Source organism: Anomaloglossus baeobatrachus, chromosome 2 (assembly GCF_048569485.1).
Source record: "Anomaloglossus baeobatrachus isolate aAnoBae1 chromosome 2, aAnoBae1.hap1, whole genome shotgun sequence".
NCBI classification, from domain to species: domain Eukaryota; kingdom Metazoa; phylum Chordata; class Amphibia; order Anura; family Aromobatidae; genus Anomaloglossus; species Anomaloglossus baeobatrachus.
In genome coordinates this window covers 662,905,708-662,924,020 of record NC_134354.1, presented here as the reverse complement: position 1 = coordinate 662,924,020, position 18,313 = coordinate 662,905,708, and the positions used below count along the sequence as shown (strand labels likewise).

Here is an 18,313-nt window from a genome sequence, read left to right as displayed (position 1 = left end):
CTCCCCAATTTTAGGGGCTACATGCAGGCTGCGGCCATGTCCCGCCTGGTGGACTGGCATTTTAACAAGGTCTCCAAGCAGTGGATACAGGTGGAGCAGGAGGGGCTGGAGATACCACTTCATCATCTTCCATGGCTGCCTATCACTGACCTCTCTGAGGTGGGTTCATACTCAGACTTCACCAAAGACACTCTTAGGGTCTGGCATACAATATCCAATAAGTTATCCCCTACACAACATATTGGTCCTCTCACGCCTTTATTCTCCACTCCATCGTTCCGCCCAGGATATCAACAAAGAAGCTTTCTCGGCTGGAGGGCAGAGGAGGACACCCGGTTGGGGAGCATCCTGATTGATGGCAAGGTTCCGTCCCTCCAATTTTTTCAAGCTCAGCATCTGGGCGGGGGAAGGAAGTGGTTGGAATTTTTCCAGCTGCAGGCCTTTGTATCCGCGCTGGGGTCCAGTGGCCGAGTTCGAGACACATACAACGCCATTGAAAAACTGTTTACGAAAAAAGATCAGCCTGAACGCCCGGTTTCTCAGCTGTACAGCATTCTCAATGAAATTGGGACCTCAGGCAAACGAGGCTACCAGTTGGCTTGGGAAAGTGAGCTGAAACAACATATCTCACCAGCTGAATGGGAAAAATGCTTTTTATTCACACATAAATTATCAGCTACGTGCGCCACACAGGAGAAGAATTTTAAAATCTTGACGAGATGGTACCAATTTCCAGCTAAGCTTCATTCAATATTCCCTACGGTGTCAGCAATGTGTTGGAGATGTGAACGGGAGGTTGGCACAATGACTCACATTTGGTGGGAATGTGAAGGAATACAGCAGTTCTGGCAAAAAGTACTCTCGAACTACCATCTCATAACTGGGAAAACAGTTGAGAACTGTCCCAAGATAACACTCCTCTCCGTCTTACCTCACGCTATCACATATCATAAGCGAGATATTCTGCGGTTCTGCCTTGCGGCGGCACGCTCCACCATTCCTAGATACTGGAAAACTTCCACAATCCCTCCTATTTCCGAGTGGTACATGGAGATGGCAAATATTTGTAGGATGGAGGAGCTTGCTGCCGAGGGCGCAGACACCAGAGATAAATTTTACAGGACCTGGAACGATTGGATAATGTTTAGGGATTCACCTGACTTCCATAAACTGTTTTGAAGATGTAGACCTCAGAGGAACCCCCTCCCCCCCCTTCCTCCCCCTCTCCATCTCCTTTCTTTTTCCCCATCTCTTCCCCATTTTCCTCTCATCTCCTTCTGCTTTCTCCTCCATATCCTTTTCCTTTCTTATTCTTTCAAACTCTTTCTGCCTATGGTATTTTCTCCTGATCTTATATTGGAATAATGAGAGATATGTATATATTATTTTATAAATATTTTTGTTGTTTCATTCATAACTTTAATGGCTCCGGTCAGCAAGTTTTTTCCATTGAGCGAGGGAATACTAAAGTATTAACTTACTAGGCTTGCTTGATCCCCGCTTCTAAATTTGAAACTTGACATTTCTACTCCTGAGCTTGCTTTTCTCAATACTAGCAGTTTGAACATCGGCATAATCTTTAAATTTTTGAAGTTTTGAATAAGAATACGTTCTTTGCCTATATTCTCTGAATTTCAATTCTGGTACTGCAAATCCACGAACTTGTTGTGTTCATCATTACATACGCTTCAAAGGTTTTGAAAATGCCTAAGAATCGATATGCTGCTTGTACGGGACACCGGCAGGCTGCTCTCTGCAGATTGCTTTCTTTGCATAACTTGTTATATGACTCTATGTTGGTTTTTTTTTGTAATCCTGATAACTTCCAATAAAAATAGATTGAACATAAACTTATCCTCCGCAGCAGAGGTGACTCTTGGTCTTCCTTTCCTGGGGCGGTCCTCATGTGAGCCAGTTTCTTTATAGCATTTGATGGTTTTTGCCACTTCACTTGGGGACACTTTCAAAGTTTTCCCAATTTTTCGGACTGACTGACCTTCATTTCTTAAAGTAATGATGGCCACTCGTTTTTCTTTACTTAGCTGCTTTTTTCTTGCCATAATACAAATTCTAACAGTCTATTCAGTAGGACTATCAGCTGTGTATCCACCAGAATTCTGTACAACACAACTGATGATCCCAACCCCATTTATATGGCAAGAAATCCCCCTTATTAAGCCTGACAAGGCACACCTGTGAAGTGAAAACCATTTCTGGTGACTACCTCTTGAAGCTCATCAAGAGAATGTCAAGAGTGTGCAAAGCAGTAATCAAAGCAAAAGGTGGCTACTTTGAAGAACCTAGAATATAAGACATATTTTCAGTTGTTTCACACTTTTTTTGGTAAGTATTTAATTCCACATGTGTTAATTCATAGTTTTGATGCCTTCAATGTGAATCTACAGTTTTCAGAGTCTTGAAAATAAAGAAAACTCTTTGAATGAGAAGGTGTGTCCAAACTTTTGGTCTGCACTGTTTATATGTATATTGCCCAGCCCCCTTGGGGTTTCATTGGGGGGGACTAATATCTGAGCTTCAGGCCTTGTGTGCACTTGCCGTTTTTTGCTGCGGATTTGCTGCATGTTTCGCTGCAGAAAATGTTCATAACATCTCTGCAGTGATTCACCAGCAAATCCTATGGGAAAAAAAAATCCTGTGCGCACTAGGCGGATTTTGACAGCTGCATGTTTTGCTGCGGGATTCCCGCAGCAAAAACCATTGCATGTCACTTCTTTTCCGCACGTCGCTGCGGATTTCACTCCATTGACTGTAATGTAATCGTGAAATCCCGCAGGGAATAACGCAGGTAGCAAATTCTGTGTGGTTCATTGCGTTTTCCTGTGTTATTCCCTGCGGTATTTCGTGTTTTTCGGGACATAATGTTCATCACTGCCTGCGTTTTGCAGGGAAGTAATGTCATTATGACAGGAAGAGGAAGAGGAGCATAGAGTAAACACACACATATCAGACACAGAGATATAAAATACACACAGATCACACTCACACACAGACATATAGAATACACATAGAAATCAAACGTACAAATTAAAAATAAACAAACCCGCGGGCTCCGCCGTATTTTTACCGTCCCGCCAAGGTAAACACACAGCGACGCCCCGGTATTCTCAGGCTGGGGAAGGCTAGGGCCAGGGTTAATTCCCCCTCCCGCAACTGAGAATATCAGCCCGCAGCTGCCCCGGGACTGTTGCATCCATTATGCGACAGTCCCGGAGTGTTCCCGGCTCTTCCCGATTGCTGTGATGCAGTGGCAAATCAGGGTAATAACGAGTTAGTGGCAGCGATCCGCTGTCATTAAGTCCAGGCTTAATCATGGCAGCGTCTATGAGACAGCTGACATGATTAACCCATAAGTAAAGTGAAAAAACACACACACCGAAAAATCCTTTATTTTAACGCCTTCACGACCGCGGGCAGTAAAATTACGTCTTATTTTAACGTGACTTAACGACCAGGGACGTAACTTTACTGCCTAAACTTCATTTGATTGCTGTGGCCATAGCAACGGCTTTCAAATGATGTCCCCTGCTGTTTCTTACAGCAGGGGGGACCTTTGCTTGACCCCAGGGGGGGGTGGCATTGCCACCCCCCATAGACGATCGATGTGATTGGCTGTTCAAATCTGAACCGCCAACCACATCGTTTGCACCGATTTCGGCAAAAATAATGCCCGAATTAGTGCGATACTGTGAGATCCAGCTATGAGATGCTGTAGCAGCTACAGCATATCATAGGTGGACCTCAAACATGCCGCCCCCAGCCCCTGCAGCACTGATTGGAGCGATCGTGCTATGACGCGCAGTCGCTCCAATCAGTGTGCAGTGGGGCGGTCTGATCTGCAGGTGGCCGCCCTCACAAGGCCTGTGCTGGTCTGGGGAGCCTCCCCCAACATGTCTGCAGCGTGCACTGGCTGGTACTTGTGGTACCACGTCACCTCTGCTGCCGCTGCAGACGCAGATGTCACCGCTCCTGCTCCACGTGAGTATTCCGCTCCCGTTATGGTCCGTGCCCCCCCGCGATCTGCCCCCCGACATCCCGATCTGCTCCCCCTGCGATTTGCCTGCCTCCCCTGTCCTCTCTATTCTGCTTCCTTCCTTCTTTGCTTCTCCGGTATCCCCCTCTGCTCTCCCCCTCCCCTCGACGTCCTCTTACCTGCCTTCACCGGGTCGTCCGAGGTCTTCACTGGCCCGATCACATCTGCCTCCATCCCTGGGTCCTTCTTCCTGGGTCTTCTGCTGATTTGTCCAACGTCCTGCCTGCTGCTCCTGTAAAGCTGTCCATCTCGCTTGCCTTCTGGTCAGTGATCCTCCTGCTAGTATAACTTTTTTTTTTTTTTCCCCTGTATCCTGTCCATTTTTACACCTCATCTGTCCGTGCGTCCTACCGAGTGCTGATCACAGATGCAGATAACGGATCTGCATCCGTGGTCAATTTTTGGTGTGACTTTTTTTTTTTTTTTTTTTCCGTATCCCCAACGCGTTTTGTATTGCATCTGTCCGTGCGTCCCGCCGAGCGCTGATCAGGGATGCACATAACGGATCTGCATCCCTGCTCAATTTTTGGCGTGACTTTCTTTTTCCGTATCCCAGACGCTTTTTAGATCTCATCCAAACGTGCGTCCTGCAGCGGCCGATCAGTGCACTGCGTCTATGCGTTTGAAAAGTCAAATGGCGTTCCTTCTCTTCTGAGCCCCACCATGCGCCCAAACAATTTATTTCCACCACATATGAGGTATCTGCGTACTCAGGAAAATTGCACAATACGTTTTATGGTGCATTTTTTTCCTGATACCGTTGAAAAAAAAAAAAAGCTACCTGGTTGATGCAAAACTTTTGTGGTGGAAAAAAAAAAAAATTTCAACGGTTCAACGTTATCAACTTCTGTGGAGCACCTGGGGGTGCAAGGGGCTCACCAAACATCTAGATAAATTCCTTGAGGGCTCTAGTTTCCAAAATGGGGTCACTTGTGGGGGAGCTCCACTGTTTAAGCACCATAGGGGGTCTCCAAACATAACATGGCGTCCGCTAATGATTCCAACCAATTTAGCTGCCAAATGGTGCGCCTTCTCTTCTGAGCCCCACCATGCGCCCAAACAATTACTTTTCACCACATCTGAGGTATCGTCGTACTCAGGAGAAATTGCACAATACGTTTTATGGTACATTTTTTTTCCTGATAACCTTGTGAAAAAAAAAGCTACGTGGTTCAAGTAACAGTTTTGTGGTGAAAATAAAAAATTGTATTCATGGCTCAACATTATCAACTTCTGTGAAGCCCCTTGGGGCTCACTAAACATCTAGATAAATTCCTTGAGGGGTCTAGTTTCCAAAATGTGGTCACTTGTGGGGGAGCTCCATTGTTTAGGCACCTCAGGGGGTCTTCAAACCCGACATGGCGTCCTCTAATGAGTGCAGCTTATTTTGCACTCAAAAATTCAAATAGCGCTCTTTGCCTTAGCCCTCCCGTGCGCCCAAACATTTGATTTCCACCACATATGAGGTATCTGCGTACTCAGGAGAAGATGCACAATACATTTTATGGTGCATTTTTTTACTGATACCCCTGTGAAAAAAAAGCTACCTAGTTGAAGCAACAGTTTTGTGGTAAAAAAAATTTTTTTTTCTTTTCACGGCTCAACGTTATAAACTTCTGTGAAACCCACAGGGGTTCAAAGTGCTCACCAAACATCTAGAAAAATTATTTGAGGGCTCTAGTTTCCAAAATGGGGTCACTTGTGGGGTAGCTCCATTGTTTAGGCACCTCAGGGGGTCTTCAAACCCGACATGGCGTCCGCTAATGAGTGCAGCTAATTTTGTGTTAAATTCAAATGGCGCTACTTGCCTTCTGATCTTTGCCGTGTGCCCAAACAATTGATTTTTACCACATATGGGGAATCAGCGTACTCAGGAGAAAATGCACAATAAATTGTAGGGTGCACTTTCTCTTTTCTCCCTTGTGAAAATGAAAATTTTATGGCTAAAGTAACATTTGTGTGTTTAAAAAGTAAAATTTTCATTTTTTCCTTCCACATTGCTTTGGTTGCTGTGAAGCACCTAAAGGGTTAATAAACTTCTTGGATGTGGTTTTGAGCAATGTGAGGGGGACAGTTTTTAGAATGGGGTCACTTTTGGGTATTTTCTGTCACCTCGGCCTCTGTCACCTCAAATGTGATGTGGTCCCTAAAAAAAATTCTTTTGTAAATTTTGTTGGAAAAATGAGAAATTACTGATGAACTTTGACCCCTTCTAACTTTCTAACGGAAAAAAAATTTGTTTAGAAAATTGCGCTGATGTAAAGTAGACATGTGGGAAATGTTATTTAGTAACTATTTTGTGTGACATATCTCTCAAATTTATCGGCATACATTTTCAAAGTTTGAAAATTGCGAAATTTTCAAACTTTTCGCAAAATTTTCTAAATTTTCACAAATAAACACAAAAAATATCGGCCTAAATTTACCACTGACATTGAAGTACAATATGTCACGAAAAAACAGTCTCAGAATCGCCAGGATCCGTTGAAGCGTTCCAGAGTTATAACCTGCCAAAGTGACACTGGTCAGAATTTCAAAAAATGGCCCGGTCATTAGGGTGTTTTAGTGGCCGGGGGTGAAGGGGTTAAATAACATAACAAAAAAGCCCCCTCTTTCACCCCTTTATTACACCCCCCAAACACACAGCTCCGGTGTAATCCACGCATGTCCCACGACGCTTGCAGACTGATCCAGCCCCGTCTGACACACTGTACTGAATGCAGCCTCGCAACAAGACTGCAGGAGTAACCACAGGTCATTTCTCACAGTCAGTAATGTGAACACATTACCGCTCGGGAGAACTGCAGTGTGTCCTCACAGGGACTCTATCTGTGGATTGATCTGTCGCTCTGTCTGTCGCTCTGTCTGTCGCTCTGTCTGTCGCTCTGTCTGTCGCTCTGTCTGTCGCTCTGTCTGTCGCTCTAGGAAATTACCTTTTTTTTTTTTCTTTTTTCAATGTGCTTTATTGCATTGAATGCATTAAAACACATGTACAAACCCGCGGAAAAAACGCACCGAAACGCATGCAGATTTCGGTGCAGTTTTTTTTCCGCGGGTGGGGTAATCTTTCAGTGCCTACGGAATTTTCTTAAGAAAATTCCTTTTTCCAGTGCGCACAGGGCCTTAAGCAGACACCCGACTGCCGGGGGAACAGACGGGCATCCTGTAACTGCATCGCAAGGGACAATGAGTGCTAGTGCACTTATGCTACGACACCCCAGAGTTTGTACATGTAAGCCCCCCTGTCCCTGTTCTTATACGCGCCTGCCGTCGTCTTTATTGTTTTTCGGTGACACTCCGGTCCCACAGTGCCATCTTGTGTCTGTCACTTTTGACCAGTCAGAAGTTATGTCACAAGATAATAATAATAATAATAATTTTATTCATTTATATAGCGCTATTAATTCCACAGCGCTTTACATACATTGGCAACACTGTCCCCATTGGGACTCACAATCTAAATTCCCTATCTGTATGTCTTTGGAGTGTGGGAGGAAACCGGAGTACCCGGAGGAAACCCACGCAAACACGGGGAGAACATACAAACTCCTTGCAGATGGTGTCCTTGGTGGGATTTGAACCCAAGATCCCAAAACAACTCCGAGTCAGAATAAGGATCTCATAGAGTTGCGTTGAGTTGTGACTTCCAACGTCCTTCAGGATGTCAAACCGCGCCACTGACTCAGCCGATCCAGGAGATTATGGATTAATGTTGCTTTTATTCATTACACAGATCAAGTCAACGCGTTTCGGGAGGCACAGCTCCCTTCATCAGGACAGACTGGCAAGCAAAAGGATTTGTTTTGCTTGCCAGTCTGTCCTGATGAAGGGAGCTGTGCCTCCCGAAACGCGTTGACTTGATCTGTGTAATGAATAAAAGCAACATTAATCCATAATCTCCTGGATCGGCTGAGTCAGTGGCGCGGTTTGACATCCCTATCTACTACTCTGTTATCTGCCAATTTTGGGTCCGCTGCCGTGGCTTGGATTTCTTAACATGCTGTTATAGGCGTTGTGACTTTCACAACCCCTATAGGTGAGTAAGACCACCCTCCTTGATTCCCCCCCCCCCATCTACTGGGGTAAGACCCTATTGCGCTTCTCTTCCACAGTTTATCCTCTAACGTCCTTCAGGAAACATTGGAGATGCCGGTAGGTCACAAATTGCCAGAAGCCGACCGGAGCGACTCAGCAAACAGATTAAGACTGGGGCAGGGGACTTACATTTAAACACCACATGTGTCAAAGGAGCGCTTCTGTATTTTCCCCACTTTTTGGGTGAACTCCTGGATTTCATAGAGGAGCCATTGATATTTCAACTGTGTGGTTTCAAACCTTTTTTTTTTTTTTTTTTATTTAACTACTAAAATTAAAAAAAAAAAAGCAAAACAATCCAAGTTTTGTAGTGCCGTAATCCAGAAGAATCTTAGAATCAGGTAATCTTTACTGCACAATGAACATCGTAAAAACAAAACCCGAAAAATGTTTACATTCCTCTCCCAACATTTTTGACGCCCCTTTAAAATGTCTCTTCACTTTTCAGTACATTGTATCTTAAAGTGAATGGTGTCCTTGAAAACTACAACTTGTCCTGCAAAAAAAAATAAAACAAAGTCCTACAGCAATGTCAATTGAAAAGTAGAATAGGTGTGGCTCTTGAAAAATAGGGAAGAAAAAAAGGCGCAAAAAAATCAAGTTCCTAGTCGTGCTGCTGGCAACACTCCATACACATCTGTGCCTATATGACGTAAATTTATATTATATGCATTATATGACTGTGACGGTTTTGAAAGGATATTCCCATGTAACATGGGTCTGGTATGTGCCATCACTTTGTACTGTTAAACGGAATCTGTCACCAGGTTTTTGCTATATAAGCTGAAGAAAGCATGCTACAAGGGTTAAAACAATAGATTCAGGGATGTCTGTTTTGTCACAATCCGATCTGTTGTTTATTTGCTTTTTTTTATTTAAGCAGCAGGACCATTACCATTGCTTGCACTACAAAGTCACGTGCAATGCAGTCCGACACACCCCTCCCTCTGACACCTCACTGTCAATGTGCCATCTCTAATGAGAGCCTGGTGTGGGGGGGGCAGCTTTCTCTCAGCTCTGCTACATGGCTAAATCTAAAAATTCTAATTGTGTCAGAATGGCTGCTCCCTGTAATCTAAGTCAGAGGTCCTCAACTCCAGTCCTCAAGGCCCACCAACAGTGCAGGTTTTTGGGATTTCCTTAGTATTGCACAGGTGTTAATGTAATTACCTGCCCAGGTGCTTGTTCCAACAGCAGTGCAATGCTAAGGAAACCCTGAAAACATGCACTGTTGGTGGGCCTTGAGGACTGGAGTTGGGGAACCCTGATCTAAGTGATACGTTGTTGCATTCAGAATCTCCTTGCCTACATCATGCTGCTCTCAGATGAGGTAGCAAAAACCTGCTGACAGATTCCCTTTTTGGTCAGACTTCTTGGACTCCTTAAGAAGGCAGATACACTACAATGTAAAGGTGTTTCATACTGTGCCTGTCATCTATGGTCAAATGACATAATTTTTCCTATTTACAGATTTCTCTGACCGTATAAGCAAGACAAAGAGGACCGGATATGAGTCTGGGGAGTATGAAATTGTGAGTCCCGTGCTATAATGTTATTTATTACTATGGGATTTGCTTTTGTTGTCTGATTAATGCATCACATGTGACATTTCCCTGTTTACTAGATGGCACATATCCTTATCTAGACGGTTCTTCCATATTGATGTGATTTTAACAAAATTGTAATCATTTGCTGCAATCTGTCGTAGATTCTTTGCCCTTTTGGGGCCGAATTTGTATAATGAGGTGTCACAATGAAGGGCTTTAATTAAGCACTTTGCTGCCATATCAAATCATTGGACACCAACAACTATATTGTAGAGGACAGTTATAATGGCAAAAGTCTCCCTAGCTTAACCCTTAGATGCCGCTAGTCACTATGGCTTTTAAGGGGTTATATCGCAGGGATTTCTCCCTGACCTCGGCTGTTGCACCAGGACCCCAGTGGTGTATTACAGCCGGGTTCTGCTGCGGATGGCGCAGGCTCAGCTGCTGAGACTGCACCGTTTCTTCGTTGTATTGTGGGGTTTTGCTGGAATGATTTGCATTCTGAATGGGGGATGGGAGAAGGCATCCTGCTCTGTATTGCCTCCTGACTTGTCAGCGGGACTCTTCTGTGGAGTTCAGGGAGCCGCGATGTGAATATCCTGCCGTCAGTTGACCCATCTGTTTAGTCATCTTGTTAAATCTTCCATTTTCCCTTCTTGTTGTGTAGCTGGGAGATGGAGTAGGACTGAAAGAAACGCCACAGCAGAAATATCAACGGCTCCTGCACGAAGTCCAGGAACTCACCCAAGAAGTGGAGAAAATACAGGCAAGTGTCTTCCAATGACGCTTTGTTGAAGAACTAAGGATGGTTTAGGTGGTGAAAAAAAATACCTCTGCCTATTTCAATCAACTTACATAGGCATGCCGACAATAATGGGCAATTCTGCAATGTTCAGTAACAGCCTGTGAAGGCAATCTACCAGCATAGCCAAGATCACAAGACGTTACACACATTTTGGTCCATATGTACAGTATGACACACAATAAGAGATGTAAAGCTCTAATCCTTTATTACAGATGTTTACTTTATGTAATATATTGATCCTAATTTTTGCTTCCTGTTACCAGAGCACGGTTAAGGAATCGGCCGCTGAAGAGAAGCTGACTCCGGTCGCCCTGGCTAAACAGGTGGCTGCTCTGAAGCAGCAGCTAGTGTCCAACCACCTAGAGAAGTTGTTAGGTCCTGATGCTGCCATCAACCTGACAGATCCTGATGGAGCACTTGCAAAGTAAGTAATCCACTTTACTACTTGACATTTTGTGTGGGCTGTGTTTTTTTTGTACTTAGGCCTGTTTGTTATAGTTCACTTCTCTAGCAGTCCGTCAGTATTGATTGCTTTATGATGTGACACATCCATTCAATACAAAGTTCAAGACTGAGAAAAGATACTTGTGCCTTATTGTGTTACAAGTATTTCTTTGTCGCTCCATTGGGAGACCCAGACAATTGGGTGTATAGCTTCTGCCTCCGGAGGCCACACAAAGTATTACACTTAAAAGTGTAAAGCCCCTCCCCTTCTGCCTATACACCCCCCGTGCCTCACGGGCTCCTCAGTTTTCATGCTTTGTGCGAAGGAGGCTGACATCCACGCATAGCTCCACATCTTGGTCAGCAGCAGCTGCTGACTAGGTCGGATGGAAGAAAAGAGGGCCCATAACAGGGCCCCCAGCATGCTCCCTTCTCACCCCACTCTGGTCGGCGGTGCTGTTAAGGTTGAGGTACCCATTGCGGGTACACAGGCAGGAGCCACATGCTGTTTTCCTTCCCCCATCCCTTAATGGGCTCTGGGTGAAGTGGGATCCTAATCGGTCTCCAGGCACTGAGACCGTGCTCCCTCCGCAGCCCCTGGGGAATCTGCTGGACAGGAGCCGGGTATCGTCAGGGACAAGGCCCTGCTACTGTGAGGTACTCTGTGTCCCCCTGGGGGACCGCGCATGGAGCGCTTGTGCCATACACACTGCAGCACTGCTGGGTGTGTTAGTGCGCCGGGGACTACCGCGCCGGCCGCGCTTATTTGCCGGCCGCGCTTATAACTTTAGTCCCCGGCTTTTGCGGCCTAGTATCGCATATTCCCGCCCCCAGGCCTGCCAGTCAGGGGAAGGGCGGGACGCTGCACAGGACGTCAGCGCTGAGGGCTGGAGCATACTCTGTATCCTCCTCCCCCCTCACTCAGCTCAGTGGGGCATCAGATTCCCGCACTTTCTGGGGCACGCCCACGGCCCCCTCCTCCCCACAGAACGCCGGCAGCCATTCCTGTCAGCACTTCTGACGCTGGAGAGGAGAGACAACACGGCTCTGGGAGGCCCAGGCAAGGGAATCTGGTGATCACACAACCGCTTTGAGCGGTCGGTAAGCAGCACCTGGGTGCTGGCCCCACTGAGTGCCGAAGTGTACATATATATATATATATATATATATGCTTATATGCTATACATTTACACTGTACGGTCGCACTGTTGATTTTTGGCTATATACCCTCCTGGATTGTACTCAGAGGAGACAACAGCATGTCGTCCGCAAAAAGCAAGGGTGCCAAAGCACAGGCTTACTTTGCAACCTGTACCTCATGTGCGGCTATACTACCGGCAGGTTCCACCGATCCTCATTGTGTGCAATGCTCGGCCCCTGTGGCACTTACTCAGCCGGAGCCTCTGCTACTGGTGGCCCAGGTGGAACCACCTGCTACCACTGTCCAGGTGACAGGGACGGAGTTTGCAGTATTTGCTGACAAACTGTCTGAGAGTATGGATAAATGGTCTGCTAAGATACTAGAAGCCTTACAGTCCAGACCGGTGACTCAGGCCACGGGCACTGTTCAATCATTGACCCCAGGCCCCCCTCAGTTGGAGCAGCAAAGTGCTCCTGGGGTGACCCATAGGTCCCAGGGTGAGGTCTCTGACACGGACCGCAGTCCCAGGCCGCCTAAACGGGCTCGCTGGGAAATTCCCTCGACCTCATCACACTGTTCGGAGTCTCAGCAGGAGGACTCTCTGGATGATGAAGCGGAGGTAGCAGATCAGGATTCTGATCCTGATGCCGCTCTCAACCTAGATACACCTGAAGGTGACACCATAGTGAATGACCTTATAGCGACCATCAATCAGGTGTTGGATATTTCTCCACCAGCTCCTCCAATTGAGGAGTCAGCTTCTCAGCAGGAGAAATTCCGTTTCAGGTTTCCCAAGCGTACATTGAGTACGTTTCTGGATCACTCTGACTTCAGAGAGGCAGTCCAGAAACACCGAGCTTGCCCAGATAAGCGTTTTTCCAAGCGCCTTAAGGATACACGTTATCCCTTCCCCCCTGACGTTGTCAAGGGCTGGGCTCAGTGTCCCAAGGTGGATCCTCCAGTCTCCAGACTGGCGGCTAGATCCATAGTTGCAGTGGAAGATGGGGCTTCACTCAAAGATGCCACTGACAGACAGATGGAGCTCTGGTTGAAATCCATCTATGAAGCTATCGGCGCGTCTTTTGCTCCAGCATTCGCAGCCGTATGGGCACTCCAAGCTATCTCAGCTTGTCATGCGCAGATTAATGCAGTCACACGTACGTCTGCTCCGCAAGTGGTGTCCTTAACCTCTCAGGCGTCGGCGTTTGCGTCCTACGCCATTAATGCTGTCCTGGACTCTGCGAGCCGTACGGCGGTAGCATCTGCCAATTCGGTGGCAGTCCGCAGGGCCATGTGGCTACGTGAATGGAAGGCAGACTCTGCTTCCAAAAAGTTCTTAACCGGTTTGCCATTTTCTGGCGACCGTCTGTTTGGTGAGCGATTGGACGAAATCATTAAACAATCCAAGGGAAAGGATTCATCCTTACCCCAGTCCAAACCAAACAGACCTCAACCACGGAAGGTACAATCGAGGTTTCGGTCCTTTCGGTCCGCGGGCAGGTCTCAATTCTCCTCGTCCAAAAGGCCTCAGAAGGATCAGAGGAACTCCGATTCATGGCGGTCTAAGTCACGTCCTAAAAAGACCGCCGGGGGAACCGCTCCCAAAGCGGCCTCCTCATGACTTTCGGCCTCCCCAAACCGCATCCTCGGTCGGTGGCAGGCTTTCCCGCTTTTACGACGCCTGGCTGCCACAGGTAAAAGACCGTTGGGTGAGAGACATTCTGTCTCACGGTTACAGGATAGAGTTCAACTCTCGTCCTCCGACTCGGTTCTTCAGAACATCGCCGCCCCCCGAGCGAGCCGATGCTCTTCTTCAGGCGGTGTGCACTCTGAAGGCAGAAGGAGTGGTGATCCCTGTTCCTTTTCAGCAACAGGGTCAAGGTTTTTACTCCAACTTGTTCGTGGTGCCGAAAAAGGACGGATCCTTCCGTCCTGTTCTGGACCTAAAACTGCTCAACAAACATGTAAAAACCAGGCGGTTCCGGATGGAATCGCTCCGCTCCGTCATCGCCTCAATGTCCCAAGGAGATTTTCTAGCATCAATCGACATCAAAGATGCTTATCTCCACGTACCGATTGCTCCAGAGCATCAGCGCTTCCTGCGTTTCGCCATAGGGGACGAACACCTTCAGTTCGTGGCACTGCCTTTCGGCTTGGCGACAGCCCCACGGGTCTTCACCAAGGTCATGGCAACAGTAGTAGCAGTTCTGCACTCTCAGGGACACTCGGTGATCCCTTACTTAGACTATCTGCTTGTCAAGGCACCCTCTCAAGTGGCATGCCAACACAGCCTGAGCATTGCTCTAGAGACTCTCCAGAGTTTCGGATGGATCATCAATTTTCCGAAGTCAAATCTGACACCGGCCCAATCACTGACATATCTTGGCATGGAGTTTCATACTCTCTCAGCGATAGTGAAACTTCCGCTGGACAAACAGCGTTCACTGCAGACAGGGGTGCAATCTCTCCTTCAAGGCCAGTCACACCCCTTGCGGCGCCTCATGCACTTCCTAGGGAAGATGGTAGCAGCAATGGAGGCAGTTCCTTTTGCGCAGTTTCATCTGCGTCCACTTCAATGGGACATTCTCCGCAAATGGGACAGGAAGTCGACGTCCCTCGACAGGAACGTCTCCCTGTCTCGGGCAGCCAAGGCTTCCCTTCAGTGGTGGCTTCTTCCCACTTCTCTGTCGAAGGGGAAATCCTTCCTGCCCCCATCCTGGGCTGTGGTCACGACGGACGCGAGCCTGTCAGGGTGGGGAGCGGTCTTTCTCCACCACAGGGCTCAGGGTACTTGGACTCAGCCAGAGTCCTCCCTTCAGATCAATGTTCTGGAGATAAGGGCAGTGTATCTTGCCCTAAAGGCGTTCTAGCCGTGGCTGGAGGGCAGGCAGATCCGAATTCAGTCGGACAACTCCACAGCGGTGGCTTACATCAACCACCAAGGCGGAACACGCAGTCGGCAAGCCTTCCAGGAAGTCCGGCGGATTCTGCTATGGGTGGAAGCCACAGCCTCCACCATATCCGCAGTTCACATCCCAGGCGTAGAAAACTGGGAAGCAGACTTTCTCAGTCGCCAGGGCATGGACGCAGGGGAATGGTCCCTTCACCCGGACGTGTTTCAGGAGATCTGTTGCCGCTGGGGGATGCCGGACGTCGACCTAATGGCGTCCCGGCACAACCACAAGGTCCCGACATTCATGGCACGGTCTCAAGATCACAGAGCTCTGGCGGCAGACGCTTTAGTTCAGGATTGGTCGCAGTTTCAACTCCCTTATGTGTTTCCTCCTCTGGCACTGTTGCCCACTGTTGTTGAGTGTTACGCAAGATCAGGTCCGACTGCCGCCGCGCCATCCTCGTCGCTCCAGACTGGCCGAGGAGGTCGTGGTACCCGGATCTGTGGCATCTCACGGTGGGCCAACCGTGGGCACTACCAGACCGACCAGACTTGCTGTCTCAAGGACCGTTTTTCCATCTGAATTCTGCGGCCCTCAACCTGACTGTGTGGCCATTGAGTCCTGGATCCTAGCGTCTTCAGGGTTATCTCAAGAGGTCATTGCCACTATGAGACAGGCTAGGAAACCAACGTCCGCCAAGATCTACCACAGGACGTGGAGGATATTCTTATCTTGGTGCTCTGATCAGGGTTTTTCTCCCTGGCCATTTGCCTTGCCCACTTTCTTTATCGTTCCTTATGGGAGACCCAAACCATGGGTGTATAGCTACTGCCTCCGGAGGACACACAAAGTACTACACTCAAAACGTGTAGCTCCTCCCTCCGGGCTATATACACCCCCTGGATGACAATCTACCCAGTTCAATGCTTTGTGTTTCAGGAGGATCACACACTTGCATTCTCTGATATATTTTTTTTTTTTTTTTTTTTTTTTTTATTTTAAAGATTTGGAAGAAAAGCGGGTCCAGTCTGGACTCCCGGCATGTCCCTTCACACCCCACTCTGTCGGGTGCTGTTAAGGTTGACTTTAATAAGGCTGGAGCCTTCACATGCCGAGCTCCTTCGCATCCTCTGTCGAGGCTCTGTTTGAAGTGGGAGCCATCACGGTCCTCTCTGCTTGCAGGAGGCCGATCTCCATCCGCAGCCCTGTCTGGTCCCTGCTGGAAGGAGCGTTAACCCCCACTCAGGGACATGGCCCTGCGTCTCAAAAGCTAAGTATTGAGACGTTTTTTCAGGGGTCCCGGGTACTTTTATTGGAGGGACAGTATGTGCTTTAGCGTTACTGTTAATTCCGGCCGGTTCTGGGGGTTTCCCCTGAGAACCGCGCCGAAGGTGCCTGCTCGTCGGCCGCATTTTAAAATCTAGGCCCCGGCTTCAGTTTGGGCCTAGTTTCGGTTTTGGCTTCTCTGCATGTTTTGCATACGGCGCCGCCCTCCGCCCGACCAGCAGAGGGGAGGGCACTCCTCTCTGGGGAGATGTTCCCTCCCCTGTATTTCTTCCTGTATCTCTCTGCCCTCCGTGTTTTTACCGCCCATTGACTTGTCTGAGGGTGATGCGGATGTTAGTGACTTGATTGCGTCCATTAACTCCGTACTGAACCTCAACCCACAAGAGTCAGAGGAACAACCCTCTCTGGTAGAGGTACACCAGTTTACCTCTCCTAAGAAACCTAGGAGTATGTTTTTTTAACCACTCCAGCTTTCACACCACTGTTAACAAGCCCAGGGCCTGTCCTGACAAACGTTTTCCGAAGCGTAGTTCAGATGACCGTTTTCCTTTTCCACCAGAGGTGGTTAAGGAATGGGCACAGTCCCCAAAGGTAGACCCTCCGGTGTCCAGAATCTCAGCCCGCACAGTCGTAGCTGTGGCTGATGGCACTTCTCTTAAGGATCCCACTGACCGCCAGGTTGACCTTCTGGCCAAGTCTGTATATGAGGCGGCAGGAGCCTCGTTCTCCCCGTCTTTTGCGGCAGTGTGGGCTCTTAAGGCAGTCTCTGCTTCTCTGGCAGAGATTCATTCCCTCTCCAGGGACTCTATTCCTGAGACGGATGCCTTAACTTCTCAAGCTTCGGCTTTTGCATCCTACGCCATGTCTGCCATCCTGGAGGCTTCTCACCGCACTGCGGTGGCCTCCGCTAACTCCCTCGCGATCCGCAGGATCTTGTGGCTTCGAGAGTGGAAAGCAGACGCTTCCTCTAAGAAGTACCTTGCGAGTCTCCCTTTTACTGGGTCCCGGCTGTTTGGGGAACAGCTGGATGACATAATTAAGGAAGCTACTGGCGGGAAGAGTACTTCCCTGCCACAAGCTAAACCCAAGAAACCTGTCCAGGGCAGGAACCAATCGAGGTTTCGTTCCTTTCGTTCCTCTAACTGGTCGTCCTCTAAGCCCTCGACCTCGTCCACTACCGCAGCCAAGGATCGTAAATCCAACTGGCGCGCAAAGCCGCGTCCTCAAAAGACCGGAGGAGCCGCTGCCACTAAGGCAGCCTCCTCGTGACTATCTAGCCGCGCCAGCAACCTCCTTGGTCGGTGGCAGGCTCTCCCACTTTGGCGACGTGTGGTTGCAACACGTCTCCGATCAGTGGGTGCGGGATATCATCTCCCACGGCTACAGGATAGAATTTTCTTCAAGCCCGCCAAACAGATTTTTTCTGTCCACCCCCCCCTGCTCCAAAGCCGCCGCCTTCTCTCAGGCCGTGGCATCCCTGCAGGCCAACGGTGTAATTGTTCCGGTTCCCGCCCGGGAACGGTTCAGCGGTTTCTACTCAAACCTCTTTCTAGTCCCCAAAAAGGACGGTTCCTTCCGACCCATCCTGGACCTCAAGCTTCTCAACAAGCATGTTCAGGTGCGGCACTTTCGCATGGAATCTCTGAGATCGGTCATTGCATCAATGACCCAAGGAGATTTTCTGGCATCCATCGACATCAGAGATGCCTATCTGCATGTGCCTATTGCGGTTTCACACCAGCGTTGGCTACGCTTTGCGATCGGAGAAGAACATTTTTCAATTCGTGGCTCTCCCCTTCGGCTTAGCCACGGCCCCTCGAGTATTCACCAAGGTCATGGCAGCAGTGGTTGCGGTCCTGCACCTCCATGGGTTGGCAGTGATTCCTTACCTGGACGACCTTCTAGTCAAGGCCTCATCCAGTGCAGACTGCCAGCGGAGTGTCTCTCTCACTCTCGCCACGCTAGTTCAGTTCGGGTGGCTTGTCAACCTGCCCAAGTCCACTCTGATCCCGACCCAGGTGCTTTTGTACCTAGGGATGCAATTCGAGA

General features: G+C 48.4%; 1 protein-coding gene across 1 annotated transcript in view; it reads left to right on the top strand.

The window, feature by feature from the left end:
* DCTN2 (dynactin subunit 2) overlaps nt 1-18,313 on the top strand; it is an 85,989-nt gene that overhangs the window by 47,887 nt on the left and 19,789 nt on the right. Inside the window, exons 4-6 of the mRNA XM_075337079.1 lie at nt 9,617-9,678; nt 10,361-10,459; nt 10,762-10,922. Of these exons, the coding sequence (XP_075193194.1) occupies nt 9,617-9,678; nt 10,361-10,459; nt 10,762-10,922 (322 nt within the window). The remainder of the gene's footprint in view (nt 1-9,616; nt 9,679-10,360; nt 10,460-10,761; nt 10,923-18,313) is intronic.